A 16,260-nucleotide genomic window follows, 5' to 3' on the forward strand; every position below is an offset into this window, starting at 1 on the left:
CGGCATCTGTCCTAGATCTGGCTGCTCTCAGCAGTACTTTGTCCCTCTTTGCTCTTGCTTCCTCTCCGCACGTGACAGTCCCTCAGCTCCCCTTGCCTCTGCTGACCCTTCGCCCAGTCTGGGTCCCTTTGTGCTGTGACGTCCTACATCACCCCCTTGGTCTCCTCCTCACGTCTACCCTGGAGAGCTGTGTCAATCCTTGGGGCTTGTCTCTTTCCCCCTTAAATAGGGCACTACAGTACTATTAAGGCGGTTTCCATCTGAGCAGAGGCATAGCAAGCCCAGGTGGTACCCAGTGTGGAATTTTTTTGTCACCCCCCCCCCTCACATTGACAGCTCGGGGCAGGCTTGGGAGTCGCAGGCGGCCGCTGAATGTCCCCCCCCTTCCTATGCCTCTGCCTCTGCCCCCATGACTCCCAAGTACCCCGAGCCATCAGGGGAAGGGGGGAGCTACGGCACTTTGCCGGGGCACTGGCAAAGCTGCACAGCTCGTCCTCTTGGGAGCCATGACTCCCATCCGTCGTCCTCCTTCCCTTCCCGGCTCGCTGTAAAGTGGCAAAGCAGGAGCCACTTACAGTGAGCCTGGGAGGGGCCCCCCGGCTTGCTGTAAGTGGCTCCTGCTTTGCCGCTTTACAGCGAGCCGGAGAGAGGCGGAGGGGGAGCCATGGCTCCCATCCGCCCCTCCCTGGCTCGCTGTAAAACGGCAAAGCAGGAGCTGCTTACGGCGAACCAGGGAGGAGGGATCTCACCACCGTCCATACGGCACTCCAGCCCGCCAGTGGCAAACCACTATGTACAGTGCATGTATGCCGTTGCTATGCACAGTGCATACGAGCAACTGCACATGTGTTGCTCGTAGTGGTTTGCCGCCGGCGCTGCACGAGAGCCGTACGGACCGTGGTGGGACCCTCTGCTCATGGCTGCAGTGGCATCACAGCGCTGTCTGTACAACTCTCGGGAGGCGCCAGCAACAAACTGCTATGTACAGCACATATGCGACACTGCACATGCGTTGTACGTAGCGGCGCCACTCGAATGCCATACAAACGGTGGCGGGATCCTCCACATGCGGCTGCTCGTGCCACCATGCCCAGGGCAGGGCGGCAGGGCAAGCACCCCACGGGGTGCCTTCTTGTCACCCTCCCAGACGTGGAACCCGGGGCAAACCGCCCCCACCTTGTGACGCAACTGCATCTGAGTCAGCCATAGGTGCAGGGAGCCCCTGCCCTGAGCTTCCAACCCCATCTTAGCCTGGCCAGCCACAGCTGTGAGCATTTCCTTAGGCATTCCCCACCTGTCATTCTTTCCATGCTGCTGACCATGTGCACTGCGGTTCATTCCTTCTCCTAAGCAAACAGTGTTGTTAATTCCCTCCTTGCCCACCTACAGAGTCGAGGTAACAGTGGAGATAGGGAGGGGGGCGTTTGGGCTCCCTCCTTGCTTTGAACAGGCCCCTCTGGTGAAGTAAGTCTTCCACCAGTTCCCTGCTCATGCCTCAGTCCCTGCTGGGTCCCTCATGTCTGCCTCATCCTGGCAATGTGGCGCAAGGCAATCCTCACCCTTGCTGTCATTTCCCCTTTTCGGTTGATTTCCACCCCCAGTGCCAGTCTCCTGCTGCTGCCTTTGCTGGCACCCTGCTCCACGCCCTCTGCCTATGGCCAGTCATGGGGCACAGGCTGATCACCATGACGAAATGCAACACACACTTAAACATGACTTAACAGGGTATAGCAATTGCACACTCATCCAGAGGCAGCCTAGGTGAGTCTCAGCTGGAGGGTAGGAGAGTCTTAATTTGAGCACAGAAGCCTCCGAGAAGACAGGTGTCATGGCTCAAAAATAAAAAATGAGCCATCAAAAGGTGAGCAGGTTACAATCAGGGCTACATGTTCCTGAAGCTTGCCATCTGCATAAATTAAGCCAATTTACATATTTTCCCTTGCATTGTGTCCCTGTTAGCCGTTGGGCAGAGAATGGAGCCCAGTGGTGACAGCACCTCTCCTTTTGGGGCCAGCTTTCCCAGGCACCAGGCGTGGGGCCAGCGGGCGCGCCAAGCTCCAGCCTGCAGCACAGCCATGGGGAGAGGCTGGAGGCTGGTGGGCAGGCAGCGAGGCTTCCTATCAAAGCCCAGCCCCCTTCCTCTGCAGGGCGGGGAGAAGCCAGGAAGAGGGAAGGAGGAGGCACCGCCACGGTGTGTGTGAGGGAGGGGGGGGAATTGCAAAAAAAGGCACCCCAAATAAAGAAAAAAAATGGCAATTGTGCTGATCCAAGCGGTGATTGCAGAACCGTTCACGGACCAGATCCAGAGGGCAACTGGGCCGGATCTGGCCCTCGGTCCGTAGTTTGTCAACCCCTGGTCTAAGCACCAGGGTATAGCTGTAACCTTTTAGCCATCTGCAAGCCCTTCAGATTATTATATACTGTTAAGCCCTTTAAGGCAGCAAAAGGTGTCAGGAGAGGGCAAGTCCCACAGGTGACACAGGCCTTCCTTCTCCTCAGGCATTGGAACAGTACAGTCAGAGGTGGCCTTTGACATTGCCAGTCTCCAAACCTTGCCGGAGGGAGTTGGGGTCCAGTCTGAGTTCATAAGGCAGTCATGTGAGGACAAGCTTTGAACTAGTGACCATCCTGCGGTGCGGACTAAGAGCTGTTTGCAGGACAGAGAGGCTGGCAGGCAGCCAGCTAAAAGCAATCTGGGTCGACAAGAATGTGCAAGCGCAGCTGTGTGTCAAGGGCGACACAAAAGAGGGGTTTTGCAGGCACAATTCCTCCTGCTGGCCCCTATTGTGGGGAAATTTCTAGTAGTTCTGCTTGCTCAAATGCTGGGGGATTTTATTTATTTGTTTGTTTATTTTGCAAGCATGCAGTAACCTTGCATGAAAGTTAGTTGATGGGTAAGACCTGCCCAAGGCATTTTTTTTCTTCTTCTCTGATATCATATATCATATATATATCCCCTTTTCCATACTGCCCCTTCCCATCACAACTGGCACATGGCTGAAAGACAGGAAGACCTTTCCAGCTTCCCTCCTCTCTTAATCCTACTCAGATCTTTATTTTTAAGTACTGGTGCATCTGGGTTACCAGGCAACGGTAACGATGGCATTGCCTTGGAAGAGTAGGAGGCAAAAAGGAAGTGGTTGTTCTGCAAAGTTCGAGAGGTCTCCATCCAAACACAAGCTGACACCGGAGAGAAATGGAAAGCAAAAGTGTTGTCTGAATTCAGGATCCCCAGAGCAGGTCATCTAATGTGCCAGCCTGGGGAATGACATGAGCACCCAGGCTGAGGGGTTCAAAGCAGGGTGGAAAAGCACATGGCAGAGTCATAACTTTTCATTATATGTGCCTCTTACTTTTAAATTCTCAGTAGCCTCAGTAGTGTTTTTCCCCTCTTCCAAATCTTGACATTTGTGACTGCAGGAGATTGGGCTATATGACCCTTGGGATCCCTCCCAACTCGACAATTCTGTGATTGCCCACAAATGCATTACACTTCCCAACACTGTGGCTGTGTACACAGTGATTTGTTTGTCACACAAAAATGTATTATTTTCACTCAATCCAGCATTCTTCATGCTCATCCTTGGCACGCTGTTCTCCACCCAGATTGAGTCTAGATCCCGCCACCCACAATGCTGGGTTTGGTGACTTGATAGGCAATTAAAAATCCTCCCTTTGATTAGGCTATGCTTGCTTTTTCCATTTGCCCCAGGTGAATGAAGAAGGAAGTGGGGGTTGTGATCTTGGTATATGCTCACCCACAACATCATTGGGTGGGGGTAGAGACCCCCCCCCATTGCCCAAACCACCTGCACCAGTCTTCCTCTGTTTTCAAATGGATGTGCTGCAGGGTAATGCAGAATCGAGCTGAGTTCTTATTTTCAAACTGAAACCAGTTTCTCAGGACGCAGTCTTCAGTATTATTATACAGTCTACTGTATATTATGTGCAATATACAGTATCTGGATTGTGAGCGGACTAAGTGGAAAAAACAAGCACTCCACCTCCATTGATTCTAGAAAGGAATGTTGTGTGAACAAAGTGTGTGTTGGGTTTTTGGTTCATACATCAATGCTAAAAGCCAGCATGTGTTCAAATATTTAGACAGAAGAGTGAGAGAAGGTGCCCCATGCAAACCCAGAGGCCCAAGGAATGAAATTATGCTCCATAGTCCTGTCTGGCAGGAGACATGCTACAGAAGGCCTTGTCAGCACACGACATTGTTGCTCAGGGACCTGCAATGGCTGCTGATTTGCTCCTGGGCAAAGTTCGTAGTGTTACCAGTACTATTAGTATACTAGTGTATTTCAGCCCGTTCAATAACGGGCGCTAGAACATCCTGGGGTTTGGAGAAGCGCTTGCGCAGCGCTTCTCCGAACCCTGGGACCTGTCCTTACTGTCGGCGGCAGGGGGACAGGAACGGAGGAGGAGAAAGCGCTGCTTTCTCCTCCTCCGTTCCTCTCTCCCAGCCGCCGACAGCAAGGAGACATCCTGGGGTTTGGAGAAGCGCTTGTGCAGCGCTTCTCCGAACCCTGGGACCTGTCCTTGCTGTCGGCGGCAGGGGGACAGGAACGGAGGAGGAGAAAGCGCTGCTTTCTCCTCCTCCGTTCCTCTCTCCCAGCCGCCGACAGCAAGGAGACATCCTGGGGTTTGGAGAAGCGCTTGCGCAGCGCTTCTCCGAACCCTGGGACCTGTCCTTACTGTCGGCGGCAGGGGGACAGGAACGGAGGAGGAGAAAGCGCTGCTTTCTCCTCCTCCGTTCCTCTCTCCCAGCCGCCGACAGCAAGGAGACATCCTGGGGTTTGGAGAAGCGCTTGTGCAGCGCTTCTCCGAACCCTGGGACCTGTCCTTGCTGTCGGCGGCAGGGGGACAGGAACGGAGGAGGAGAAAGCGCTGCTTTCTCCTCCTCCGTTCCTCTCTCCCAGCCGCCGACAGCAAGGAGACATCCTGGGGTTTGGAGAAGCGCTTGCGCAGCGCTTCTCCGAACCCTGGGACCTGTCCTTACTGTCGGCGGCAGGGGGACAGGAACGGAGGAGGAGAAAGCGCTGCTTTCTCCTCCTCCGTTCCTCTCTCCCAGCCGCCGACAGGAAGCAGACATCCCGGGGTTCGGAGAAGCGCTTGCGCAGCGCTTCTCCGAACCCTGGGACCTGTCCTTGCTGTCGGCGGCAGGGGGACAGGAACGGAGGAGGAGAAAGCGCTGCTTTCTCCTCCTCCGTTCCTCTCTCCCAGCCGCCGACAGCAAGGAGACATCCTGGGGTTTGGAGAAGCGCTTGCGCAGCGCTTCTCCGAACCCTGGGACCTGTCCTTACTGTCGGCGGCAGGGGGACAGGAACGGAGGAGGAGAAAGCGCTGCTTTCTCCTCCTCCGTTCCTCTCTCCCAGCCGCCGACAGCAAGGAGACATCCTGGGGTTTGGAGAAGCGCTTGCGCAGCGCTTCTCCGAACCCTGGGACCTGTCCTTACTGTCGGCGGCAGGGGGACAGGAACGGAGGAGGAGAAAGCGCTGCTTTCTCCTCCTCCGTTCCTCTCTCCCAGCCGCCGACAGGAAGCAGACATCCCGGGGTTCGGAGAAGCGCTTGCGCAGCGCTTCTCCGAACCCTGGGACCCGTCCTTACTGTCGGCGGCAGGGGGACAGGAACGGAGGAGGAGAAAGCGGCGCTTTCTCCTCCTTCCTTCCTCTCCCCCAGCCGCCGACAGGAAGGACGCGCGCACTCTCCCCCCCCCCGCCTCCTCCAACCGCCGCTCCTCACGGCCAGGGAGGGTTGTGAGGAGGCCTTCGCCGGCCTCCACCCCGGCGGGAGCGGCGGTTGGAGGAGGCAGAGTGGGGGGAGAGTGCGCGCGCGCAGTCTCTGCTGTCCAATCCCTGTATCCCTGGGGCACATGCGCAGTGACCCAGGGACACACGGGACATCTGGACGCAGGGACAACATGGACATTATTATATAGGATAAAGCCCTTAACAGCTTGGGACCAGTTTACCTGTGAGATCGCCTCGCCCATATACGCCCACCTGACAGCTTCGATTGGCGAGACTGGTTCTGTTACAGGGGTCACATAAGACCCCTTCCGCATTTGTATGGAATCACTCTTTTAGTGCAGCAGCAGCTACACTCTGGAACTCCCTGCCTCTTGACAGCTGTCAGGCTCCTTCACTGAACTCTTTTCAGCACATGCTAAAACCTTCTTTGTCAGACAAACCTACCCAGACATTTGGAAAGTTCATAAGGTTTCAGTCTGTTTTTAGTCTACTGTTATGTCAACTTTTCGAATGTCTTGAATTTTTGCTGTTGATTCTTTGTATTTTGTTCATTGATTTTCAGTGCATAAACACAGTTAAGTCTTCTTACCATATGTGGTGGACATGCAGAAAAATTAAAGTGTTCTGGAACCTCATCTATGATGAGATGAAAAAGATCTTTAAATTAACATTTGCATAGAAGTCAGAAGCATTTCTACTTGAAATTTTAGGCAGTGATATCCAGAAAAATATAAGAGAAATCTTTTTATATGCAACAGCCGCTGCCCGGTTATTAAGGGGGGAAAGTACCAACAGTAAGGGGATGGCAGAATAAGTTATTAGACTATGCAGAATTGGCTCAATTGACAGATAGATTAAGGGGAAATACAAAACAATCATTCACGCAAAATGGGATATGTTCAAGAAATACCTACAAAAATATAACAATGACATAACATCTATGGCAGCATTTGAATGACCCTTGTGTAAATTAAATACTACTAAGCAAGGAAAAATGGTACGATATGTTATAAGAAAGTACTAGAAACTATAGTAAGAGTAAGGTAAGAAGTGTAAGAACATTCAATGTTGTAAATGTAACTTACATTGGGAAATGACGGGAAGTCTGTTTCCATGTCCCGTAATTTAGTTTATTGGATTTTTTACTTTGGTTTATTTTTGTTTGGTTAGAAATTATAAGAAAAGAGCATGTACAAATACAAGTTTAAATCAATATTTAATGGTATAATTATTTATATGTACCTAAGATTGTGTATGGATGTAAATAATAATAATTATTATTATTATTATTTAAAAACAAAAAAGTCTTCTTACTAATAATGTTTTTGTTGTTTTTTTACAGTCAAGCAGTGTATAAATTTTATGAAATAAATAAGTAAAACACACCTTTCCTTCTTTGCAGCCCTGTTTGTCAGGGGCTGGCCATACCATGAGACCAAGGGAAGCCGACCCTCTCAGCTGGCAGATTACAGGTGCCATGAGGGATGGCCGAAGGGAAGGGAGCAAGTCTGACCTACTGCACAAGGGAACAGCATATCCTCCTGGCAGCCTTCACGGACATTGGGGGGGGGAATGATTGTGCTGGATGCTCTGCTGGGAGGGAGGATCTGATGTGGCACCAAACACTTAGGCTGGTCCAGCTGCTTGTAAGTAGTGCAATAAGAGCATTACAACCGTGCAAATAATGTTCTCTTCCTTCCCTGACCACATATACTTTGAGTAAGTAATTTGTGGCTTTTTGTTAGGCTTGGTCCCCTGGAGAAGATTCTTCCTTGCCACAGGCGACCAGATGAGTAACGGTTTCAGGTCTCGCTAGGTTTTCTGCCTACTCTTCTTGCTGGAAGTAAGAGACTCACGTGGTTTTGCCTTCAAGCCACATGCCATCTGGGCTCCTTGGTTGTAATTAAACGTTTTTAGCAATAATGAACAGAGAAGATTTGCTGCAATGTGTAATTTACGCCAGGGCTTTCTGTCAGCCTGATATCCCGATAAAGCTGCAGTTGTTTGTGACTCAGCCTGCAGCTCCACACACACACGCCCTGCCCACTTCCCCCTGTGATCCTAGAAGTATATAAACCCCCTCAAGCATTGTTAAGAAGTGCATTTTGATATTAAAGTGCTGGATACTGGGAAAGGGGGCTGGGCTTCTTGGGCCATTTCCTTACATTGCTGTGTTGATATTAGAGCTGAAAGGTGTGCAGAGGAGGGTGACCAAGATGATGAAGGGTCTGGAAACCAAGCCTTAGGAGGAAGCTGGGTACCATTAGCCTGGGGAAGAGAAGAGTGAGGGCTCCTCTACACTTCCATTTGGCCCATGACTTCTAGACACAGGTTTATTGTTTATTGCTGAATCGGAGGAAACATCAATCAGGTTTCCTGTGGGTTGACTTTTGTTCCAATTCAGTTTTAAACAGTGGGTTTTCTCGGGGAAAGAGGCGCGGCAAAGGGAAAACCTCTTGGACTTGTGCCTTGAAGTTACGGACCAATGGAAGAAATTATGGGACCAAGGGAAGTGTGGATGACATAATAGCCGCCTTCAAATATCCGAAGGGCTGTGCCACGTGGAAGATAAAACAAGCCTGCTTTTTGCTGCTCCAGAGGGTAGGATTCAAATGACACGGAAGGAGATTCCAACTAAACACAAGGAAGAACTTCCTGAGGGCAAGAGCTGTTTGGCAGTGGAACGGACTCCATTGGAAGGTGATGGACTCTCCTTCACTGGAGGTTTTTAAACAGAGGTTGGATGGCCATCTGTCAGGGATAGTTTGATTGTGATTCCTGCATTGCAGACATTTGGACTAGATGACCCTCGGGAGTCCCTTGCAGCTCTGCACTTCTATGGTTCTAGGATTTTAGAGAGAGAGAGAGAGGATGCAATTGGCCTTTCCATCTTTGTTTGTGCAGGCCCCCAAAGTAGACCAGAAAATCCAAAATGAGCAGCGAGACCATCCCCGAGGAGGTCTCCTCCCTCCCCACCCAAAGCCAGCATTACTTCGACCGGTTCTCAGAAGATGACCCTGAGTACCTGCGCATCAGGAACATGGCTGCCGACCTGCGCCAAGACTTCAACCTGATGGAGCAGAAGAAAAGGGTCACCATGATTCTGCAAAGCCCTGTGAGTATGACCCACCTCAATGGTTCAAGCCAGATTTGACAAGACGGGGGACGACGACATTGTGCAGCAAGGCAAAAGCCATTCCCCTCAGAAACAGCAGAGCTCAGCTGGTGCTTAAGCTGTTGAGCATGTCTGACCTTGAGGCAGGGCCACATGACCTACTCTGGGCTACAGGCAGGGCTGGATTTAGCTTTGATGAGGCCCTAAGCTACTGAAGGTAATGGGGCCCTTTATATGTCCAACTGTCCTTTGTCAACAACAAATTGCCGCTGTTGTTGTTGTTGTTGTTGTTGTTGAATATATGCTATATGGTAATTTATAGACCTAATAGGTATCTAAAGCCATTTGCACATAACAAAATATGTATTTTATCAAAGTAATTGTTGAATTTTTCCCCCTTTACATTTTTGGGGGAGCCCCAAGAGAGTGGGGTCCTAAGCTATAGCTTGTTTAGCTTATACGTATATCCGGCACTAACTACAGGTGCCCCAAATACTTTTTGGGTGGTCCCCTTTAGAACAGAGGTGGGTAATGGGGTAATTTGAGAACAGGATGCTGGAAGAGAAGGGCCCTTGACCTGATCCAACAGGCTCTTCTTACATTCTTTTGTTCAAACTTTCCTCCTGCGCTTGATTCAGGACCTGTGCATATTTGGGTCTACTAGTTCAGTGTTTCTCAACCTTTTTTGGGCCACAGCACACTTGTTCCGTGAAAAAAATCACGAGGCACACCACCATTAAAAAAGTTAAAAAATTTAACTCTGTGCCGCCCTATATTATAATTATGACTGTAAGAAACACTTGCCAAATATTGCTTTCCGGCGGGTGAGTGTTGTGTATTGGCGGCCGCCAGGCTCGTTTGCACTGAGCTTTGGGAAAGAGGAGGAGAAATATTGCTTTCCGGTGGGTCAGTGTTGTTTATTGGCGGCCGCCAGGCACGTGACAATGCAAATCGCCCTTCTCGTCGCCGCACGTCGCGGCACACCAGCCAGCGTCTCGCAGCACACTAGTGTGCCGTGGAACAGTGGTTGAGAAACGCTGTACTAGTTGATCTCCCGAGTGATTCGCAGTTGATCGATAAGGGTTTCTGACTCCTGGCAATAGGAACCCCCCCCCCTTTTACCACACACACACACGGCTATAGAAACCAATAAATGTTAGAATTCCACTTCTCATTTTCCCAAATTATGTGGGTACCTTAAAGATTAACAATGATCCCAGCACTGTGAAGTTAATTAACAGCTGCAGTGGGATAGGAAGCCATTACTGTGATTGAATCCAGAGTCATTCAGTGGTTCAGGGATGATTCACCCCATTTCACAATTTGAGGTGAAACAGGAAATGCTACGCTGCCCTGCTGCCAAAACATCCCTTACCTAGCTGAGCAGAGGTTGGTTCTGGTGAGATCTTGCAGTATGTGAGTGAGATCTCACAAGATCTTGCCAAAAAAAAACCAGTGGCAATGCTGCCACCACTTCTCATAGATGGGCCTGCCCTGCAGTGGTTTTACAATGAAGTCTCCCTTCAGATCAGCCAGAGAGTCTTCCTGGGCAGATGAAAGGGTATCTCTCTGGTTCCTGAATATCCAAATGAATGAAGTGGTCATTCTTGAGCAAACAAATGTCAGAGTTTGAAGGGTATAGAGGAGGAGGACTCAGAGCTGCTGCAGCCTGGATCATTCAGGGTCTCTGTGGGTTTCCCCCACCCCAGTCTTTCAGGGAGGAGCTGGAGAGCCTCATCCAGGAGCAAATGAAGAAAGGAAACAACTCCAATATCTGGGCCCTCCGGCAGATTGCAGACTTCATGGCCAGCACTGCCCCTTCCGTCTTCCCGCCTTCGCCCTTGAGTAAGTTGGCATCTCTTGTATGAATGAGTCTGGTGCCAAAGCACTTTCTCCGTCTCCTGTGCCCCTTTCCTCCTCCCTCCCTCCCTCCCTCCCTCCTTCCCTCCCTCCTCCTGCTTACAAATCTGCCTGCGCATCCCATAAACACAAACCTCCTGGTCACCACACAGGTGACATTCACACCATTACATCTGAAGGAATATCATACCACTTTTTAAACACCTACGGCTTCCCCCATAGAATATATATGGTGCTGAGCACTGTGAAGAGACCCCTTTTCCCCTCCCAGAACTACAATTCCTAGAGTGGTCTAATAATCAGCCCCTCTCCACGGAGAACGGTAGCTCTGGGAGGGGAATAGAGAAGGGGTCTCCTATAATTTTTTTGGGGGGGGGGGAGCTGTGACTGTTTAAAGTGGTGTCACAGTGCTTTAAATGTATGGTGTTGTCACAGTGGCCGGAGCGGACTACTTCAGAGTAACGACTCTACCCAGCTCTGCATTTTATTCTTTTATTGGTGCTGCGTATTTACAGTACTGAAGTCATTGCTATTTACACGGAGCGATGTGTTCAGTCAGGTTCAGAACCTCCGAATGGCTTTTGGCGCGTCTTTCTCCAACACAAAAGCTTTGGTAGACCCATCCTCTTTCCTCTCCTCTTTCTGCGCAATTCCGGAGTTGGGGGGATGGGTCTCCCCCCCCCTTATTTGCCCCTTCCTGTCCCACCTGGGACCCTGGCTCCGCTACCTTGCCTGAGCCTCGGACACGACTTCCTGCTTCCCCACTGGAATCGGAACTCTCTCTGCTTTCCCCTGTGCTCGGGGATGGGCTTGAACTCAGGAGGGGAGGGACTTCGCAATATCCTCTGTCCCTCACAGGTGTGAATGTGGCCCCAACGGCTACAGCAAGGCCTGGCTGTGCTCAGCCTTTTGCCCCACACTGTACCCTGACCTGGCCTTCTCATGGGACGCCCCCCCCCCCTTTCAACCTTGTTTCGAATTTGGCGGACCCACACATTGCTCCTAGCATTCACTTCTGCAGAACCCCACCCACCTGACACATGAGCCTCCAGCCCCAAAAGGGATCCAGTTCTTCATTCTGCAGCTACCTCCACCCCAGCCACAATACCTAGCCGCCTCCCTCTCTCTCCATCCTGTCCCTTGAGATACTTGACGGCCAGTGAGGTTTTGTCCTGAAATGGTAGGAGGAATTGCTGGTTTGGCCTAGCCAAGTGGTTGTAAGGTCAGCTGATGGACCAGAAGGTCAGGATTAAATCCTGCATTGGCTGCCCATGCCTGTTTCCAGCCAGGAACAGGCTCATGTAACCAAAGCAGCAGGATTTAACTCCCTGCTCACCAGCTGACAAGTGGGGCAGGGGATGGGGTTGAGCCCTGTTCAGTTTGACCAGATTCCATGCAGTGACTTCCTGATTCAGAAAGTCACTTGCATCAAGTCGCCAGCTAAATTGAAGCTTTCCCCCTCCATTTTAGCAGGGCAGCTGATGCCAACTCCTTCAAGACAGATTAAGGAAAGTCCTCCTTCACACAGCACAGAGTTAAACTATGGAACTCACTCCCACAGGAGGCAGTGATGGCCACCAACTTGCATGGCTTTAAAACAGGATTAGACAACGTCATATAGGAGAGGACTATTGATAGCTATGAGCCACAATGGCTATGCTCTGCTTTCATGGTCAGAGGCAGCAATGTGAGAACAGGATGCTGGACTAGATGGGCCATTGGCCTGACCAAGCAGGCTCTTCAAATGTTCTTCCTGATTCATAATCAAAGAACGGGGGGGGGTCATTTTAGCAGTACCTTAAATGGTGCTTTGAAGTCCCAATTTCAGAACTTCAAACCACATTGAATCTGGCATCATTGTGACATCAGGCAATTTCCCACCCACCTGTCAAATTTGGTCTGCAAGGCCTATCTGGATAAGAAGGTGTCCTGTGGCATCAAATAGGTTCCCCAACTCTGTTTCAAATAGAAAATTAAATCACCCACAAGGAATGCAGGAAAGTGAGAGCCATGGGTGGAACATGCAAATCGCCCAGCTCCAGTGATGCCTTGATTGTGTTTGTTTAACCAGCTGACCCCTCCTGTGTGCTTTCCCACAGACCTCTCCATGGTGACCCCCATCAACGACCTCCAGGGCATTGACTCCACGTCCTTCGCCAAAGGGGAGAGGCTCATGCGCTGCAAAGTCAGCAGCGTCCACCGGCTGCTGGATCTCTATGGCTGGGCGCAGCTCAGCAGCACCTGCGTCACGGTGAGGGATCCCTTCCCTGCCACCCACCACCCACTTTGCTCAGGGGCTCCTTCAGTGGCCAGGAAACAAGAAACAAGTCGCCTTGAAACCTCCTTTTTCTTGGTCAATACCCACTTTATCCCCTTTGGCTCAAGTCAACGGTGCGGCAGTTTGTTTCCAGGTCCAAGAAGGTCCTTGCAATGATATTGTTGTGTGTTTGGTGGGGTCAGTTTGGATGATGTCCTGAGTCCCTTCTAATTCTTGGGCTCCTTTACCCAGTGAGGGTTAAAATCTAACAGGTGGTTGCTGACCTGGTCAGACAAGTTTCTTTTTAAGATATTGACCTTAACAGGCTTCATCAGCATCCCAAAAGAATGAGCTAGGGTGCAAAAGCTACAGCTAAGTGATGTGGCCCTCCAGGCTAAGCTCCCTCTTTCCTCCACCCTCCTCACCTAGCTTCAATAGCCAGAGTGTGTGTGAAAGGGCTGAGATGGGAGCAGGCTGGAAGCTGGAGACACAGAGACCTGCTTGCTCTGTGCTGGATCCAGAGCCGTGACTAATAGAGAAGCAAAATCTGTTGGGTGCTGATGCTGCGAGCTCTTCCACCTTATGCTCAGGTTGTATGCATGTGTAAATAAAACCAGATTATCTTAAAGACATCACAGTCTTTGCTGACCTTCATTCCAAGGAACGTAAGTGCCTGGAACCTCTGGAGCCAGTCTTTCAACACTCAAAGATTGTGGTGACGTGTAACAGTATTTAAAGCCCTGAGTGGCTTAGGCCCCAAATATCTGAAAGATGGTCTCCATCTCTGCTTGACCGTCTTGGATGTTCCGCCACCCTCAGAAGTGTGGGAGAAATGGCAGCTCAGGAGAGGACCTCCCCTAAACTATGGACCTCCCTCTCCATAGAGGTGTTTCTACCATCTTCATGGTATAGGTTTCACCAGATGCTGAAGAAGACAGGCCTCTTCACTCTTTGCAATTAGGGTGTGTTTTGTTTTGTTTTTTGTTTTGTGGGACCCACCTTTTTGGCATATATTACACTGTACTGAGCTGACTGGAAAAGTTTTACTTGCTTTTATACCTGTAATTGTTTTATCTGTTTTTATAACAGTAAATTATATTGTCATAAGCCATCCTGGGTTCTTATAGTAAGAAATGGCAGAAATAAACGGTGTCTTAAAGGTGGATGAAGACTCAGGAGGAAATAATGAAATGAATGGAAGAGCCTTCTGACCTTAATTTCCCTAGGGAAGAAGGAGGCCAAGGAAATGGAGACTTGCGCTCACCATTCTCTTCTTGTCTTCCTTTCACAGCTGAGAGTCAGCAAAGAACAGGACCACTTCCTGATTTGCCCTGTGGGCCTTTCCTGTCCTGAAGTTACAGCTTCTAGCCTGGTGAGCACACAAGACCCCTCTCCCTCTCTCCATTTCCACAACTGGCTAACTTGAGGGTTTGAGCATCTTCACGCTGAAGGCATTATTAATAAATAAGTGCAACATCTCCCTTGAGGGTCAGACAACACATCATGAGAGGCATGGGGATCAGTCTTTGCCCCAGTTCCCTTGGCATCATGGAGGGGAAATGACTTGGTCAGCTGATAGGAATTGGAGACTAAAATACCTGGAGGTTGGAAGAGGCTAGTGTAAGCCTTATAAAAACCCAAGGAATCACCAACTGCAGAGTGGCTTGGAAGGGTGAGGTCTCTGTTTCATATTTTGCTGTCCGATGTGCAAAGGATTGCTGGGACCAGGTGTGGGTTGAGAGGGGATAAAATGAGAAAGTGCAGAATTCTGATAACGGGGCACACTCTGGATCTGAAATAAAATGGGAAGTACCTGTCACTCTTGTGACTGAAAAGATTTCTTCTTAGAATGGGTAAGGGTAAGAATTGCCTGTCCTTTGGGGGGAAGGGGGGGAAATCCAGTCCTCTGTATTTCTGCAAAGTCACTGCCTTGGGCTTTCCTCTGCCCAGCCAGGTGGCACTCGCAGATCAATGACTCACACAAAGATACAACAAGCAGAGCATCTGATGGCAGAGACTTCTGCCGCATCTCTAGACCTGAGTGGAAGTTTGCAAGTCTGGAAGAGTAACTTATGCAGAAGTGGAAGAGTCAGCCTCCAGCGAGGTTGAGAAGCTCCACTGTGTCTCTGCGTGAGGTGCAACTGGCTCACTCATTCACAGTGGGTATTATTGGAAGCTCACAAAACCAAAGCAGTAACTCATGCAGAGATGCAGCAGGCAGACTCCCTCGTGAGAGGATTGTAGCTGGATTGCCATGAGCCTTGAATATTGTCAATAATGTATTCATCATGGCACATGCCAACCTAGCTTGCCACCTGGTTTGGGAAAGACTGCATCTCCTACCACGTCTATCCCCAAAAGGAAGCTGCCACCCAGGCATCACCTTTAGGGTGCAATTCAGCACCCCACACTTCTCACCCATTTGTGCTTCCCCCTTTTCTTTTGCCCTGCAGGTTAAAGTGAACATCCTGGGAGAAGTGGTGGAGGCAGGCAGCACCAGCTTCTCAGTGGATACCCGTAGGTTCAGCCTGCACTCTGCCATCTATGCGGCCAGACCAGACGTGAGATGCATCATCCATTTGCACACGCCAGCCACTGCCGCAGTAAGGAACACCGTCCATTCGTCTTGCTGACAGAGCAACCAGAAACAGCAGACAGAGCCTCCTGCCCAGACATTTGGGCTGGCTGCTCCGAGGCTGATTTATAGAAGAGCATTAAGCTTGGAACAGCTTAGCCGCTCCATCCCTCCTTGTGCACTGCAGAGACTCCAGGAGACTCTGAATGGGGGGGGGGACCCAGTTTCACAGTATCCCGGATGCCCAACACTGGAAGGAATCATGTAAACCAGGGCATTATTCAGATAAGAACATCAGAAGCACCTGCTGCATCAGGCCAATGGCCAGATCCAGCCCAGCATCTTGTCCTCACAGGGGCCAACCAGACACCTCTGGGAAACCAGCAAACAGGATTCAAACTCAAGAGTGCTCTCCCCTCCTGTGGTTTCCAGCAACTGCCTCCAACTTTTGAGGCAGAGCCCAGCCACCATGGCTCGTAGCCACCAATAGTCCTCGACTCCTCCATGAACTTGTCCCATCCTCTTTTAAAGCCATCCAAGTTGGTGGTCACCACTGCCTCCTGTGGGGGGGAGTTCCATAGTTTAACAATGCACTGGCTCTGAGTTTTAGGGGGAATCCTCGCCAGCTGTACGCCAAGGAGGCAATAAGGCAGCAGAGGTGACAAGAGAAGAGAAATGAGATGTTTAGAGGAAACCA

General features: G+C 50.5%; 1 protein-coding gene across 1 annotated transcript in view; it reads left to right on the forward strand.

The window, feature by feature from the left end:
* ADD2 (adducin 2) overlaps positions 1 to 16,260 on the forward strand; it is a 68,293-nt gene that overhangs the window by 34,645 nt on the left and 17,388 nt on the right. The window contains exons 2-6 of the mRNA XM_035120064.2: positions 8,661 to 8,871; positions 10,581 to 10,716; positions 12,831 to 12,982; positions 14,280 to 14,360; positions 15,442 to 15,591. Coding sequence (XP_034975955.1) covers positions 8,689 to 8,871; positions 10,581 to 10,716; positions 12,831 to 12,982; positions 14,280 to 14,360; positions 15,442 to 15,591 — 702 coding nt within the window. The 5' untranslated portion in view covers positions 8,661 to 8,688. The remainder of the gene's footprint in view (positions 1 to 8,660; positions 8,872 to 10,580; positions 10,717 to 12,830; positions 12,983 to 14,279; positions 14,361 to 15,441; positions 15,592 to 16,260) is intronic.

This window comes from Zootoca vivipara, chromosome 6 (assembly GCF_963506605.1).
Source record: "Zootoca vivipara chromosome 6, rZooViv1.1, whole genome shotgun sequence".
NCBI classification, from domain to species: Eukaryota; Metazoa; Chordata; class Lepidosauria; order Squamata; family Lacertidae; genus Zootoca; species Zootoca vivipara.